This window comes from Watersipora subatra, chromosome 3 (genome assembly GCF_963576615.1).
Source record: "Watersipora subatra chromosome 3, tzWatSuba1.1, whole genome shotgun sequence".
NCBI lineage: Eukaryota > Metazoa > Bryozoa > Gymnolaemata > Cheilostomatida > Watersiporidae > Watersipora > Watersipora subatra.
The window spans coordinates 71,693,088-71,710,365 of record NC_088710.1 but is presented as its reverse complement, the minus strand read 5'-3'; the positions used below and the strand labels follow the sequence as shown (position 1 = coordinate 71,710,365).

Sequence of the window (17,278 nt, the reverse complement as noted above, 5' to 3'; positions counted from 1 at the left end):
ATTCGAACGGTATCATAGAATATATACATGAATACGACAGCATCAGCTCTACTAATGGTTTTTGTTTACCGTCAGGAACTTATTGGCGATGGAATACTTATGGGAGACATTAGCCTCCTCCAGTCTTACTTCAGGCGGGGCCACAGGCAGACGGAGTCTTCGTTTGATTACATCGTAGCCACAGGCTTGACCTGCGTGCTTGAAGAACTTGAGGCTAGAAACTGGACCACAGCTTGTCAGATGCTCAAAAACATGGTCTGTATCAGCAACTTGTCTACTATATCTGTTCTTTTTATATGGTCTGTATCAGCAACTTGCCTACTATATCTGTTCTTTTTATATGATCCGTATCTGCAATTTGTCTACTATTTCTGTTCCTCTTATATGATCTGTATCAGCAACTTGTCTACTATTTCTGTTCCTATTATATGATCTGTATCAGCAACTTGTCTACTATTTCTGTTCCTCTTATATGATCTGTATCAGCAACTTGTCTACTATTTCTGTTCCTCTTATATGATCTGTATTAGCAACTTGTCTACTATTTCTGTTCCTATTATATGATCTGTATCAGCAACTTGTCTACTATTTCTGTTCCTATTATATGATCTGTATCAGCAACTTGTCTACTATTTCTGTTCTTTCTATATGATCTGTATCAGCAACTTGTCTACTATTTCTGTTCCTCTTATATGATCTGTATCAGCAACTTGTCTACTATTTCTGTTCCTATTATATGATCTGTATCAGCAACTTGTCTACTATTTCTGTTCTTTCTATATGATCTGTATCAGCAACTTGTCTACTATTTCTGTTCTTTCTATATGATCTGTATCAGCAACTTGTCTACTATTTCTGTTCTTTCTATATGATCTGTATCAGCAACTTGTCTACTATTTCTGTTTCTCTTACATGATCTGTATCAGCAACTGCCTGTATTCCTGTTTCCATAACGCTTTTCACCTGCATAGCACTCGTTTATGTTTTTTCTAGGGCTTCGGGATGTTCTCTAAACTCTCCCAAATTGCTCTGTACACAACTGACTCAGCTCTGAGGGACTACTTGGTGCAGCAGCTGCTCCTTGAGGGCACTTTCACAGCTGAGGAAAAAAAGGCGATTGAGTTCTCAGCTGAAATAAATGGGCTCTACCCTTGCCAATCTTTTCAGCATGCTACCGCTCTTCAGCAGAAGTATTTCTCCTACTTTCTTCCATTCTTCCTTTATATTTTATATTTTGTTTTGTTGGGGTTTCAAACATTCTTTTAAGCTAATTTTAACACTTTTTAGGGCCAACTTCAACCGCCTACCAAATGCAGATATTTTTGCTGTTGCTAAGTTTTGTGGGGAGGTAGGAGTGGTATCCCAGGATATCACGGAGTCGTGCTGGTACTCACACTACATGCAAGACTGGCTGCAGCACTGGATGCCTTACAAAGAGGACATTCTCATTGAGCGCTGCTTTAATGGTATAGTAATACTGAGATATACTTAAATTCTTTAGTACAACACTACTTCTTGTCGGTATTGTACTAGGTGCTAAGTTAGCAGTTGCAGCTCTATAATGTTATCAGTACTTAGACATTGAATTGTATTATCATCACTTGCAACATTCATTCATAAAACTCAGATATTGGATAACATTGCATATCATACACGTTTAGTGAGCGGGTGTATTTCAGACCCTCTACACTTGGAAAAACTGGAAACTGTCTCAGCCGCTGCTGTCTGGTCATACTTATGCAGACACAACATCTGTACTATCATAATCGACTGGATCGATGTGATGTATGCTGGGAAGTCCGCTCAGCAGCCTTTCCAGAAACAACCGATCACAATGGAGATGATAGATGAATGCGGCGCTACACTGCCAGTTGTTAACAAAAGCCTTGTTATGGATCATCTTACAAAGTATGCATTACGTCCAGAACTTGGAAACATCACATCGAGAACTTTGCTGTCTGTTGACGACACCTCAACTGGTGTTATCCTGTTCATGACAAGTTATTTACAAACTGTGTAAAATATAAGTGAAGCTGACATATTTACCTTCATTTTGCTTGGTCAAGGCTTACAGTCTTACCCAGACGAATCCGGCCTCTATTAGTCAGCTAGTTTCCTTGTATCTGTTGCTCACTGTTATCTACACTCGGAGCTCAGCAGCTCTCTCGTATATCTGCTTTGTATGCCTTAGCCTGAGTGCCCTTAGCCTGAGTGCTGTTAATGCCTTAGCCTGAGTGCTTTTTCTTTATGATAGGCTTGGAGTGCTCAGCAGTTCCATTTCCCTTTCTGTGCAAAGAAAATTCAGCACACTCGCCAGAAGTGGGCTGCTGTTGGTAAGGGAGCAAGTTGGTTCGATTCTATCTACATCGGAGATGGTGTGCCACTGCGTCGACCATGGCTTGCTGGAGCTACTCTTTCAGTGTTTTCACAGCTGGAAGTAAGGAGCATTAAAATAAACATCATTTTTACTTTTTTTATGTACCATTTGTGGTGAGACCGGCCAACCAGGTATCTGTCAGTCTTTGATTTCTATCTTCAAAGGTTTAATATCTACATCAGACCGGACTCTGTTGAAGTACCTGTCGACAGACCGCTAATTGGCTATTGCTATGCATAAAAATTTGTAACAAGCAGAAAAGTTTTTTTATACTAGATCATCATGTTCACGAGTCACTTTTTAAATCAGAGGCTGGAAGTTCACCTCATTTGTAAACAACACTGGCTGTTTTTCGAGTGCGGGTTCATCCCATATTGCATTTACACTCAATGGCTATGCCTTGTTTTTCACTTACCATAAATGGTGCATGTGATTTGAGCAAAATATTTATCACACCGATTGAACCTGTGATAATCTCTAGTGATCGATTCTTTTGGAATTCCTGCGACTTGGTGCAGTTTATCGACCAATTGCAGACCACAACTTTTTTGTAGGGATTGATTACACATTTCTCATTACCCTTCTTGATGGCGAATGCTTCAACAATTATTAGCTATTCTTGGCTGATTTTTGTGTGCTAAAGTCAAATGTAAAAAATCTAGTATAGTGCTGTCACTTTTGTCAAAATTGACAATGCTTACATCATTTCACCTTCTCGATTTGAGCTGCCAGGACCGAATAAGCTGCCCTGGGTGGTCCTAGCAATGACCAAAGGTTTCTCTTGCAGAAATAAAACTTGCAGAAATAAAACTTGCCGAGCATATCATACCTGTACTAAAGCAGTGAAAGAGTCAATATTTTCACTGCTCACTAGCAATGTTATCATACAGAAATCCACAGCAATATGCTCAGCTTTGAAAATCATGATCAGGAATTGCTGAGTAGAATTAGACAGGCAGTGACAGGTCATTCTCCTCCATGGACTCTTTCATGTCTGAGGGGACTTCTAAGCCATGCAGGAGTACAGCTCCTTAATGATACTTCATATTATGTTGAGGCACAAAAGGAATTAAAGACCTGATGTCCTTCTGACATTCCATGACAAGGCTTAACAGTTGACCTGTCCCTTGACAGAACAGAGTGCTAGTCACTACACCTTAGCTGCTGTTTAAGAACCTCCACATTACTAATCACTGGTTTACATATGTAACTGGCTTGCTATTGTAATTCTCTCTGCAGATTTATTCCAGAAATTGTATCGACAAGTACCTTAATGTAAGCGAGCTGTCACAATAGCTTAAAAGATTTTGCAAGCACCAACTATTTCTGTGGATCACTGAAAGAAAAATAATTCAGTTTATATACCAGACAGGTATATAAACTGTTGCGGTATCGCTGAATACCGAGTAGCCCTTCTATTCATATATTGCTTTTAGCTATATTCTACACTGTATGACTGGCATTTGTTGATTTGTGTTATTGTTCGGTATTTCATCAGTCGCATATCGTTTAGTAAAGCATCTCTCTGCTTGCAGAATATCCGAAGGTGATGTAAGAGATTTAGAGTCGTGCATACCAGGAAAGACTTATCTCCTCGTCGATATGCTCTACTCCTTCTACAAGCTAACTGTGCATGGTCCAGGTTAGAGCTTCATTGGCCCACTAGATTTTACCGGACACCAGGCTTTGCGCTTACTTTTTCTATCAATTGAAATGCAAAAGCTCAGTTATTTGTATGTAATTGTCAGTTTAAAATTTCTACTGGTATTTAGCTACGCTGATATCTAGCGGGTTGTGTATCATTTCGTTCATTTCCTCTTCTAGTTATTTCTCGTGTAAAGCTATGTTTGATGAGATATAAAGTAGTTTCTGATCTTACATCTAGATTCAGGCAACATCCTGGAAGCAAGTTTGACAAGCAGCAGATATCTGGCCAAGAAGCCATACCTTAGTCATGCTGAGATGCTATCAAAGCAGCTCTCAAACATCAGCATGTGTAACCTTCTTTATCACAGTCCAATACTGGTAAGTGCCGGCGTCATTCATGACATATTTTAGTTTCAGTCTGTTTTAGTTTTAAGTTGCTGTCACATTTCTTTCATTGGCATTCAGTCCATTTGCTGCCTGAGTTTGTATCTGTGTAGGGACTCATCAGACTCATGAGTAACAGATTTTAGTAGGGACTCATCCGACTCACGAAGAGCAGCTTCAATTAGGTGTTCAAGTGTGTGTAATTTCTATGCCCTTAGGAAGGTAGCAAGCATTGTCTCAATCCAGAGCAGCTGGAAGCCTACAAAGGACATCGTCTGCTCAAATATCTCTTTGGTAGAATAGAAGACTCTTCTTCACCTGAAATACCAGACATTTCAATCTATGATCTCATTGAGGTACTTTTATGCAGTGGCCTTTTTACTAAAAAAACATTTTGTATTTGTTTACTGCTAAGTCATGCGTTTACTATACTTAGAGTTACCCCATTTTGAGCAGACAACTCTAAACTTGCATACTTGAAGCTAATTTTGTCTTGTTTGTTTTTGTAAAATTGATTCTATTCTCATATATGTTAGCTTTGTTGTTAACTGCACTTTCCCCTGTATCAGTGTTTATACTGATCACATTCTCTCACAGACTTGTTCTGTTGCTGACTATACTTTCGCCTCTCTCTGTGCTTATACTGAACATAAATTTTCTCTTTAATGTTACTGGCTTATTGCTTACCGCTGTCAATGGACCGATTAGCCCTTCAGATTTTGTCACTTCTCCCTTTTTATTGATGAAATCCTGGTTTTATCTCTCAAAATGGTACAAGAGATTCTTTCAAAAACTTGCAGAAATGGGGAACACTATATGGAGGTCGCCTGTTTGCTGTTCAACACAGAAAGGAGACTTCAAACCCTGTTGAAGGTAAACTTGTTTGTGTTGCTATTTTAAGTTGTTAAGTTCTTTCATCCTCACAATGATTGTATTAGCCTAGTTATAATGTGATTAACTTTTTGTTTCTTACATCTTTCTGCAAAGCTGAATCCACATCAGTATCATTTGAAAAAATCTGATTTTAGTAGAATCAAAATTTTATTTTGTTTCAATAAACCAACCGCTTGATTTGCTTCTCAAACACATTTACCATTCTTAAATTGCTCTGAAGGTTGACTTGCAACAAAATTCACATTACAGTTATTTAGTATCAAAAGATTCACCATGTTTTACTCTGCTGTGTTGTAGGTGTAAAATATGTGGAAATGTGATTACAAGCTCTTAAAAGCTCAAAAATGAACAGTTAATCGCAGCAATCACGAAAACGCCGTAGATTGGAATCCCTTTCCAAAACGGCTCAAATAGGACGTAGTTGAACAAGATGGCTTCTGGTTACACTTTCATGCAACCTTATTCGTTGAAATATTTTTACAGATATACTTCACGCATTCAATAAAACCATGTCTACTGTCCTTACACGTCTGTTTCATCATCATTGTAATGCTGTCACTTGGAGCACTGATATCTCAAAACCATAAAAATTCGTTTAATTTTTTAACCGTAGCTCAAAGGAGTGCATATCATCCTCTGATAAACAAGAGAAGCCTGTTGGTCACCTGTGATAGTCGAAAAATGCTGCAGAAATTATTTGCGGTGTTTGGCAGGAAGTATGGGTCACATGATCAGATTACGACTAGACGATTAGACCAAGCCGAAACAAAACTGTTAAGTAGCGAGCATCTATATTTGATACAGGCTATGCGGTAAAACCCCAAAGTGTCTGTCATAACCTAGTGCTATGGGACGTTTTATATTGAGCCTTTTGTTGGCCTGTCAATTCACATGATAACATCATGTGTCAAAACAATAATCAAAATGTTTGAGAACGTCATCAAAATAAAGAGATTCCATACAACGGCATTTCCATAATGGCTGCGATTAACTGTTTGTTTTTTAGCTTTTAAGAGCTTGTAATCACATTTCCACATATTTTGCACCTACAACACAGAAAATAAGACACGGTGCATTTTTTAATACCAAATAACTGTAATGTGAATTTGGTTGCAAGTAAACCTTTAAAAAAGTTTCAGGTTTATATTCGGTAGCTTTTTAAGTACCATATCAATTCTTTTTAATTGGATTGGAAGATTGTTAAACTCGGTTTAATTTGATGTTTGAAAACTGCTGAAGATTTAACTTTTGTGATTGACTTGAAAGTCATTTATTTAGCATCAACAGTTGTTGTAATTTATCCAATGGTGCCAATTGATGCCAGATGACACCCTTTGGACCAATTGCTGCTGCGTAAGTAAACCTTGTCACAACTGTTTGACAAATGCATTTATTGCTGTTAGAGGTTGTAAAATAGTCAACATCATTTGCTTTCAGCATCTTCAGAGATGTTTCACTTCTCTAACAAAGACCTCTCTCACAGATATGCTGTAAATGTCAAGTTAACTTTTCTCCACTATCTCAAACAATCGAGGCCTTGTTTTGCATTTTTGGCTTTCCTCACAAATGAGACGTCAATGAATAATGGTGCTGCCATACCCACTTCTAGGTAAGTCTTTCAGGCTCTCTCTCATGGTCTCATGACACCGGGATCTAATATATTACTTCTTACCATACTTGGTGTGTTCCTCACTTATCAAATTCCTCTTTTGTTAAAACTACTATTCAATCATGTTCATTTGGAACAGTCTGCTAACATCATGTTATGAAGTTAACAGTCTGTTACCATCATGTTAGGATGTTAACAGTCTGCTAACATCATGTTATGAAGTTAACAGACTGTCAACATCATGTTATGAAGTTAACAGACTGTTAACATCATGTTATGATGCAGCAGTCTTTTACAGGAAACCATCAAACTTTACTTTATATGATCTTGTTGCAACTGGCTAAAAGAATCTCTATTTAGATTTTAGCCAGTTATATAGGGACAAAGGCTTAGCTTCAAGTGCCAATGGGATTATGCCAACTTTGCATTTAGAACAATCATGCACAACTGATTGGTTCATTTTCTAGTTATATCGCTGAACTAGCCAAATACTCGGCGTTGCAGGGGTAATCAAATAACTACTTAATGAATTTGAGTAACGTATCAAAAAACAGGTTAAGACTGTAAATGTTTTTTAAGCAGGAGTCCAACACGAATATACATTTTATCAAACAACAAGAAAACTTACATTTTGATTAGCTTGAAATTTAATAATTATATGTAGAAGGCTCGGTTGCCTAACATTGTGTTAACAGATTGCTGCTCTTCAACACGGTTAAAAATGGCTATTTATGATATGCATTCCCTAGATCACTATTTTTAGTACACACTTGGTGAAACCCTGTAACTCTATGGTGAGTACCACATGATACTCTGCATCTTCACTATGTTTAGCACTATGTCGTGATCTAACCATGTTTATAGTTAGTATCTTATGGTACTCTGGCCACCTCCATTTTCATTATTATGTGGTACTCTGACCATCACTATGGTTAGTACTATGTGGTGCTCTGCCCATATCTAGGGTTATATTATGTGATACTTTGGTCACTTCTATGGTTAGTACTATGTGGTACTCTGACCACCTCTATGTTTTATGTTTGTCTATGATTTAGAATGAAGCTAGCTATAAAGCAGACCCATTATCTGGCTGTGAGGTGGTACAACATTCCCGAGGTGGTCTCTTCATGCTCCGCATTCCTTGAACTAATGGGAGAGAATACTGAAAGACTGCGTCTGCTCATTAGTGCTGCTCATATTCTAGACAAGGGGAAAGCACTGAGGTATTCTAACCTCAGCTCCAAAGCTATTCACGAGCAAGTTGGTATGTCCTCAGGATTGGCCGCTGCCCATGATGATATTTGTTTCTTTTTAGTTACTGAGATTATGATTATTTCAGTACAGCAATCTCTCAATAGCCTTTTCAGATAAAGCTAGATTGTCACGGATTCCAACTTACTTCATTTAGGCAAGTGCCAATTACTGTTTCTCAAAGAATTGCTTTAGAAAACTTGCATTTTCAGTAAGTTAAAGTGATTATCAGTGTCTATCACAGACCTGAGAGTTAAGGTGATTATCAGTGTCTGTCACAGATCTGAGAGTTAAGGTGATTATCAGTGTCTATCACAGACCTGAGAGTTGAGGTGATTATCAGTGTCTATCACAGACCTGAGAGTTAAGGGGATTATCAGTGTCTATCACAGACCTGAGAGTTAAGGTGATTATCAGTGTCTATAACAGACCTGAGAGTTAAGGTGATTATCAGTGTCTATAACAGACCTGAGAGTTGAGATGATTATCAGTGTTTATAACAGACCTGAGAGTTAAGGTGATTATCAGTGTTTATAACAGACCTGAGAGTTAAGGTTATTATCAGTGTCTATAACAGACCTGAGAGTTAAGGTGATTATCAGTGTCTATAACAGATCTGAGAGTTAAGGTTATTATTAGTGTCTATAACAGACCTGAGAGTTAAGGTGATTATCAGTGTTTATAACAGACCTGAGAGTTGAGGTGATTATCAGTGTCTATCACAGACCTGAGAGTTAAGGCGATTATCAGTGTTTATAACAGACCTGAGAGTTAATGCGATTGTCAGTGTTTATAACAGACCTGAGAGTTAAGGTTATTATCAGTGTCTATCACAGACTTGAGAGTTAAGGTTATTATCAGTGTCTATAACAGACTTGATAGTTGAGGTGATTATCAGTGTCTATAACAGACTTGATAGTTAAGGTGATTATCAGTGTCTATCACAGACCTGAGAGTTAAGGTGATTATCAGTGTTTATAACAGACCTGAGAGTTAAGGTGATTATCAGTGTCTATCACAGACCTGAGAGTTAAGGTGATTATCAGTGTCTATAACAGAATTGTTAGTTGTAAAAAGGGGACTGGATAGTGCTGAGTTTTTTAACCAGATTATAATGCATGATTTTTTCTTAATAAAAAACAACAGGACTTACGTACATTCACATACATCAAATATGCTTCCTTATACAGTTTATTTATTTGAGGAAATTTAACTTGCTATATGATATCAGCTTCTTTATATCATTTATTTGATCTTCCTTTTGCTTTTCCTGTTGCCATTTTTATGAGTTTCTTTAGGTATTCATTTTTTAAACTAAGTAGCGCTAGTCCTCCACGAGTGTGTGTGTAGCTAATCTCACAACGTGTAGCTAATCACAACGTGTAGCTAATCCCATGAGGTGTAGCTAATCTGACAAGATGCTGACTCTGTAATATGTAAGTCAATTGTGTTTATGTGATTCAGCATTTCAAAATGTCGCAGGTTAGGAATACATTACAAGTGTATTTTCTGTTGATCGCTATCATCTATCATGAGTTGAGGACAGAGCAAAGACTCACAACTCTTGATGTTCTTTATTCTACTTATCTTTGCAGAGTCACTTCTATTACCAGCTGTTTTCTCTCTTAAATGCTCTTTCAAAGATGCTTACAACGAACTGGTTGAGTGCGCCGACCGTCTAATTTCTGGGCAAGTCATGAAGCTAGAAACTCTATGCTAATGTCATATCATCAAATTTATTTGCCAGGTGGCCAGAGCTTTCAAGTTGACATTTTTAATTTAATTTTTTAGGTCAAGCATAGAGGCTGGCATAAAATGGAAGACAGTTATAGACCTGAGTAGAATGTACAGTCAGGCACTCCCGACTCGTTTTCTTGAGCACTGCGCTCATACCAACGACTGGTTATCATTCCTAATTTACTGTCAAATCTTCAGCTATGACCTTTCTACAGTAAGCGTTATTGCAGTTTCTCCATGTCTCTACGTATATCATCTTGACCTTTATCATCTGTATTTCAAACTGTAGACTATTGCTTGTATGAAGGTTGTCTTACGCTGTAGCTGGGTCACATAGTCTCCGGGTTCAAGTTAGATGGGGTGCGAGAGCAAATACAATGTGTACTGGACACAAGCAGGCAGCGGGAGACATCAGCGGCGGCGGCAGAAGATATGCAGAGAGAAAATAGAGAACAGTGTCATGATAAGATGACTAATTTTGCAAGCAGAAAGCACAAAGGTAAGATAAGTGGGGTTCTCTTGTCAGAGGTTATTGTGTTGGTGTCTGTCACACTGACAGTCACAGTGACTGCCACACTGACAGCCACACTGACAGCTACAGTGACTACCACACTGACAGCCACAGTGACTGCTACACTGACAGCCACACTGACAGCCACAGTGACAGCTACACTGACTACCACACTGACAGCCACAGTGACTGCCACAGTGACTACCACAGTGACTACCACACTGACAGCCACAGTGACTACCACACTGACTGCCACACTGACTGCCACAGTGACTACCACAGCGACTACCACAGTGACAGCCATAGTGACTGCCATAGTGACTGCTGCATGAGGTCTCTTTTGGCAGAGGTTACCGTGCTGGTGTCTAGCAGCGATGATGAGAGAAAGAATATAAAGAATATAAAGGGAAAGTCAATAAATAAACCTCCAGATGTTGCTCCTGTGCCAGCTTCTAATGGTAGGTTTCCTTGATGTCATCTTTATCACTATCTGCTGCTGCAGAAATGCAAAAAATGCAGAAATGTGTCATGCATCTTTGTAAGCCTTTTTTTACTCAACTTTCAATCTATTTTATCTGAATTGAAACGATTTGTTGTATTCTATTGTAAACATGCGTCTATTGCAGGTTGGTATTCAATATACTAAATGCTACCAACCATGTATTTTAATACATTCAAGCCTATTCTTGTACATATGTACAAGCGGGTCCCCTGTTCATATACTGTATTAACAACTTTCCATCGACTGTGAAAGCACTTATGATAGCACAACTCCTTATGATAGCACAACTCCTTATGATAGTCTAATTCCTTTTGAACTGAGTATCATACTGAAGCTCCAAGCTTGCAGAACTCAATGAAAAAACAGAAATCAAAGTGTAAATAGTTTTTTCACACTCCTTCAAAGATGTGATGTTTTAGAGCTAACTGAAGAAATATAATGATTGCAGTACACTGAGTCTGATAGAGTGTGTATATTTGTTATGTACACTGAGTCTGATAGAGTGTATATTTGTTATGTACACTGAGTCTGATAGAGTGTGTATATTTGTTATGTACACCGAGTCTGATAGAGTGTGTATTTGTTCTGTACACCGAGTCTGATAGAGTGTATATGTTTGTTATGTACACAGAGTCTAATAGGGTGTATATTTGTTATGTACACTGAGTCTAATAGAGTGTATATTTGTTATGTACTCAGAGTCTGATAGAGTGTGTGTATATTTGTTATGTACACTGACACTGATAGAGTGTGTATATTTGTTATGTACACATAGTCTGATAGTGTGTGTGTATATTTGTTATGTACACTGAGTCTGATAGAGTGTGTATATTTGTTATGTATACAGAGTCTGATAGAGTGTGTATATTTGTTATGTACACTGAGTCTGATAGTGTGTATATTTGTTATGTACACAGAGTCTGATAGAGTGTGTATATTTGTTATGTACACTGAGTCTGATAGAGTGTGTATATTTGTTATGTACACCGAGTCTGATAAAGTCTGTATATTTGTTATGTACACAGAGTCTGATAGTGTGTGTATATTTGTTATGTACACCGAGTCTGATAGAGTGTATATTTGTTATGTACACTGAGTCTGATAGTGTGTGTATTTGTTATGTACACAGAGTCTGATAGTGTGTGTATATTTGTTATGTACACTGAGTCTGATAGTGTGTGTATATTTGTTATGTACACTGAGTCTGATAGAGTGTGTATATTTGTTATGTACACAGAGTCTGATAGAGTGTGTATATTTGTTATGTACACAGAGTCTGATAGAGTGTGTATATTTGTTATGTACACTGAGTCTGATAGTGTGTGTTTTTGTTATGTACACAGAGTCTGATAGTGTGTGTATATTTGTTATGTACACTGAGTCTGATAGTGTGTGTATATTTGTTATGTACACCGAGTCTGATAGAGTGGGTATATTTGTTATGTACACTGAGTCTGATAGAGTGTGTATATTTGTTATGTACACAGAGTCTGATAGAGTGTGTATTTGTTATGTACACAGAGTCTGATAGAGTGTGTATATTTGTTATGTACACAGAGTCTGATGGAGTGTATATTTGTTATGTACACTGAGTCTGATAGTGTGTGTATTTGTTATGTACACAGAGTCTGATAGTGTGTGTATATTTGTTATGTACACCGAGTCTGATAGAGTGTATATTTGTTATGTACACTGAGTCTGATAGTGTGTGTATTTGTTATGTACACAGAGTCTGATAGTGTGTGTATATTTGTTATGTACACTGAGTCTGATAGTGTGTGTATATTTGTTATGTACACAGAGTCTGATAGAGTCTGTATATTTGTTATGTACACAAAGTCTGATAGAGTGTGTATATTTGTTATGTACACTGAGTCTGATAGAGTGTATATTTGTTATGTACACTGAGTCTGATAGAGTGTGTATATTTGTTATGTACACCGAGTCTGATAGAGTGTGTATTTGTTCTGTACACCGAGTCTGATAGAGTGTATATGTTTGTTATGTACACTGAGTCTGATAGAGTGTGTATATTTGTTATGTACACCGAGTCTGATAGAGTGTGTATTTGTTATGTACACCGAGTCTGATAGAGTGTATATGTTTGTTATGTACACAGAGTCTAATAGAGTGTATATTTGTTATGTACACTGAGACTGATAGAGTGTATATTTGTTATGTACACTGAGTCTGATAGAGTGTATATTTGTTATGTACTCAGAGTCTGATAGAGTCTGTGTATATTTGTTATGTACACTGACACTGATAGAGTGTGTATATTTGTTATGTACACTGAGTCTGATAGAGTGTGTATATTTGTTATGTACACAGAGTCTGATAGAGTGTGTATATTTGTTATGTACACAGAGTCTGATAGAGTGTGTATTTGTTATGTACACAGAGTCTGATAGAGTGTGTATATTTGTTATGTACACTGAGTCTGATAGAGTGCATATATTTGTTATGTACACCGAGTCTGATAGAGTGTATGTTTGTTATGAATAGAAAAACAAATAGTTTTAGTATAAAGTTTTTGTTGCTAAGAGGTTTTCTAGTTTTGTCTATTTTTTATCCTTCATTACAAAGAATTTCATTCAGTGTGTCATTAGAAACTAATATTCTGTCAGCAGCCATTTTTCATGGCTTGGTCAGTAAGAACTCCTCTCCGTATTTTGGCGATATCAAAAAGCTAAACAGCCAATTGACTTCAAAATTAGGCTTGAAACGTATTACATACAAAGCGATCAAAATTTCATAATCTTGCGTAAACCAGACATTCGGAAAAACAAAGTGAAACTATGCAGCCGAGTTTTCTCGGGTGTAGGATTAGGCGGGAAGACAACTCTCTGAATTATCCAGGGCCCAGACTTCAAACTGTAACATGTGGATGTATGACATGTAACATGTGTATGTGTTACATGTAACATGTGTATGTGTTACATGTAACATGTGTATGTGTGACATGAAACAGTGTATCTGTCACATGTAACATGGGTATATGTGACATGTAACATGTGTATGTGTGACACGTAACATGTGTATATGTGACACGTAACATGTGTATGTGTTACATGTAACATGTGTATGTGTTCTCAGTAGCTTATCAAGCAATGTTGATTTTCTCATCTGATATGCTGTTAGACTGCCTTTCAACTCGGGTTGATTCAGTAAGAATGGGCTTCCAGCTACTCTTTTTGCTAGGAAATGGAATACCTCCGGAGCGTTTGCCCAATGATATATTCGGTGTTTTGTTCCTTACCAACAACCACCCAGGATCTTGGAAGCAGTTGAATTCTTATGCAATTCAGCTGGAAAACCCAATGTTGGCGCTGATGGCTGCTTCTAACAAGGTTAGCGATGATGAACCGTTTGGCAGACTTGTGTTGCCTTGCTCATCCACTTCAATGTCTCTCGCATCTCTACAATTTGTATTATTAGCTCAGAGGGCAATAGCTTCCCAATAACTGTCTCCACTTGCTGCCGTTTTAGTCATTATCCCTAATATATTTCTTATCCTGGTTGCATAAGTGTACTGTAGGATGTCTTGTGGCTCCAGGGCCAACAGGAAGAGCTGTCTGTCACTTACATACCGGAGTTCAGAAATATGTTGGCGGAGCCAAAGTATTGGATCACATTGATGATGTGCCTTGTTCAAATAAGCATCTTGGTCTGCTTTGGTAGAAATGAAACTGACGAATTTTTGATTGGCAAAATGAGGCGATTGCTTACTAACATTATACTATTTGATTTTATTCTTGGTACAAACTGATTTTTATTAGCGATTCAATTTTGAACGTCGATTGACATCAACAAAGATATTATTTTTGTAACAGATATCTTAAGGCCACTGGTGTTAATATGAGGTGCTGATATGTGTTAATATAAGGTGCTGATATGTGTTAATATAAGGTGCTGATATGTGTTAATATAAGGTGTTAATACGAGGTGTTAATATGAGGTGCTGATATGTGTTAATATAAGGCGTTAATACGAGGTGTTAATATGAAGTGTCTATGCACATGAAACATTTCAAGCAATTCTTTAGTTGAATAATTCTATTGAAACCTAATGTTTTTCTCCGTTTGATTCATTCCATGAACCCAAATTATTTTTGTACGGTCCTTTGGTCCTCGAGCAAATGTATAGCAATGCAAATAGATGTACAAACATTATTACCATTAAAATTGTCGATATGCTGACGGTGTTTTGATAATGGAAAATCCAACAAGGACATGATGATCATTAGAAAACAGTGGATGATTCTCACTGGTCAATTTGTTTGTTAATGCAGTGGCTTGTTTAGCAGCACTGGTGAGTGCTGCCACAATATATATCTATTGTGGCAGCATTGGTGAGTGCTGCCACAATATATATCTATGCTATGTATCTCCGTGGTTCGTGTAATAAGGCCATAAGTTTGTCAGCATTCTCCTCTTACTGCCTCACCTTGAATGTATTATTCATGTTACCCAGCAATATGTGCTCAGGTTATTTAGCTACTGCCTGCTGCTAGTAATAAATTAGCAAATACACATCAGTACTAATAAACTTTCCATCTCTGATAAAAACTCATTTCATTTTATTTCTGGCTGCAAATAACTCGGTTTCTTTTTTGTTTTCTAGAACAGCGTATCATTGGAATGTCTTACTTGTTGGCTTGCTGCCTCTTTGCCTTCCATCTATACCTCTCAGATTAAAAATCTTCAGCCGAGTAGAGGAGTACCCAGAAAGACAACCCTGAGCGCTGTAAATTGCTGTTTAGATAATAGCAGGCTAGACCTGCTCAAGACTGGGCTGAAAATATTTGCACCGGTGAGAGTTACTATATGAAAGTCTTTCGTAACTCTGGGTAATTTTCGAAGAGGCGGTGCTGTATATTCAAGAGTTATGAAACAGCTGCAGGGATGCTGGTGCTATGCCATGTTGACTAACAAAAAGCAAAGCATCTTGCTTTATTAGTTGTGTCTCCCACCACCTGTATAGTTTTGCATACTATAGATGAATGTAATCTATCTCTAGAGTATTTGACTGATTAAAACGCTCTCACCACTCCTTTTCATGAGATGGCACCCAGACATGCTACTAGTAGGTCTGTGCCATGACATGCTACTAATGGTAGGTCTGTACTCTGATATGCTCTCTGTAGGTCTTTACTCTGACATGTTCTCTGTAGGTCAGTACTCTGACATGTTCTCTGTAGGTCAGTGCTCTGACATTTTGGTCTCTAAAAGTCTATGTACTCAAATGTTGTAGCTTTGTCCGCTGCTCCCACTCCTCGACGCAATCACAGAGCTGCCGGGTCAGAAGTTCTTTGTTGTCTCCAGCCTTCTAGGGAAGTTCAAGTCTCAAATGAAAAAGGTTAGACAAGCTTTCGCTGAATGCTCAAACCTCCATTTTAAAGTGTGGCCGGCTGGCAGCCTTAGTTGCTAGTTACATATGTAGTTGTACCAGTTGTGTTACATTATTCACATTTCTCTTCAACCACTTGCAGCTGCTGCAGGCAAAGTTTGTCCGTGCAGATGAATTCACTTTCCAAGAGCTGGTTTCTCTGTCACTCCGTATGATACAAGTCTGCATCGAAAGCTTTGACGTGGTTCTGTGTGAGAGATTTTTGCATCTTCTAGATGAGACAAACCTCTTGCCTATTTATAGTGAACAAAGTAAGCTATCAAAGAAACTAAGGCAAGGGACTATTGTGTTGGGTGGCCATCACTAAAAGTATTTGTTGATACACAAGGCTTGTTGCTAGTCCTAGAATTACTTGTATCAGGTGGTAAAGTATCTGGCAATACTTCAAACTTAACGAGAATGAGGCGCATCGTTATTGACAATTGAATGTTTCAATGAAGTGCATGTCTCATTCTTATTCTCCAGAGATGTCTCAACACCCTCTATACATACATTGATATGAGGTCTCAGACTGCTCCAGCTATTACTAGACAACATGTGGTTGGCCTGCTTTTAATTAGCTCAGTTGGAGTCTGCTCCATCATGTGGCTGAGGATCCTACACTTGTCTAAGAGTAGCAATTACTATAAATATTACAGATGTGAATTTTGCTTACGTATATCGAGTGTACAAAGTGGTGCTGGACCTACAACTTGAGGGGGTCAACTGCGTTCGTCTCATCTCTTCGCAATGCCTTGATGAAGTCCGAAATGTTCTGAGAGTACTCATCGAAAGAAAAGAGTTTGCCATCGCAAGAACACTGTCAAGTTTGTGCGATCTTGATCCTACAATTGTCAGTTTTCAAGAGGTAGGAAGTGATTTGATATATCTCATTTAACTTTCTACAAGAACTGTCATGTTACATTTCTGGTAATCAGGCTGTCTAAATGTACATCGAGAATGGGGGAGTAACTCCTA

The 17,278-nt window shown here is 37.9% G+C and overlaps 1 protein-coding gene across 1 annotated transcript in view; it reads left to right on the top strand.

Annotated features, from left to right (window-relative positions):
• LOC137390965 (spatacsin-like) overlaps nucleotides 1-17,278 on the top strand; it is a 51,014-nt gene that overhangs the window by 7,407 nt on the left and 26,329 nt on the right. The window contains exons 6-25 of the mRNA XM_068077279.1: nucleotides 76-255; nucleotides 994-1,190; nucleotides 1,288-1,466; nucleotides 1,680-1,908; nucleotides 2,255-2,437; nucleotides 3,913-4,019; nucleotides 4,263-4,402; nucleotides 4,627-4,764; nucleotides 5,209-5,281; nucleotides 6,740-6,911; nucleotides 7,967-8,175; nucleotides 9,758-9,851; nucleotides 9,954-10,113; nucleotides 10,224-10,398; nucleotides 10,758-10,868; nucleotides 14,114-14,262; nucleotides 15,536-15,724; nucleotides 16,166-16,270; nucleotides 16,404-16,572; nucleotides 16,960-17,168. Coding sequence (XP_067933380.1) covers nucleotides 76-255; nucleotides 994-1,190; nucleotides 1,288-1,466; nucleotides 1,680-1,908; nucleotides 2,255-2,437; nucleotides 3,913-4,019; nucleotides 4,263-4,402; nucleotides 4,627-4,764; nucleotides 5,209-5,281; nucleotides 6,740-6,911; nucleotides 7,967-8,175; nucleotides 9,758-9,851; nucleotides 9,954-10,113; nucleotides 10,224-10,398; nucleotides 10,758-10,868; nucleotides 14,114-14,262; nucleotides 15,536-15,724; nucleotides 16,166-16,270; nucleotides 16,404-16,572; nucleotides 16,960-17,168 — 3,168 coding nt within the window. The remainder of the gene's footprint in view (nucleotides 1-75; nucleotides 256-993; nucleotides 1,191-1,287; nucleotides 1,467-1,679; nucleotides 1,909-2,254; nucleotides 2,438-3,912; nucleotides 4,020-4,262; nucleotides 4,403-4,626; nucleotides 4,765-5,208; nucleotides 5,282-6,739; nucleotides 6,912-7,966; nucleotides 8,176-9,757; nucleotides 9,852-9,953; nucleotides 10,114-10,223; nucleotides 10,399-10,757; nucleotides 10,869-14,113; nucleotides 14,263-15,535; nucleotides 15,725-16,165; nucleotides 16,271-16,403; nucleotides 16,573-16,959; nucleotides 17,169-17,278) is intronic.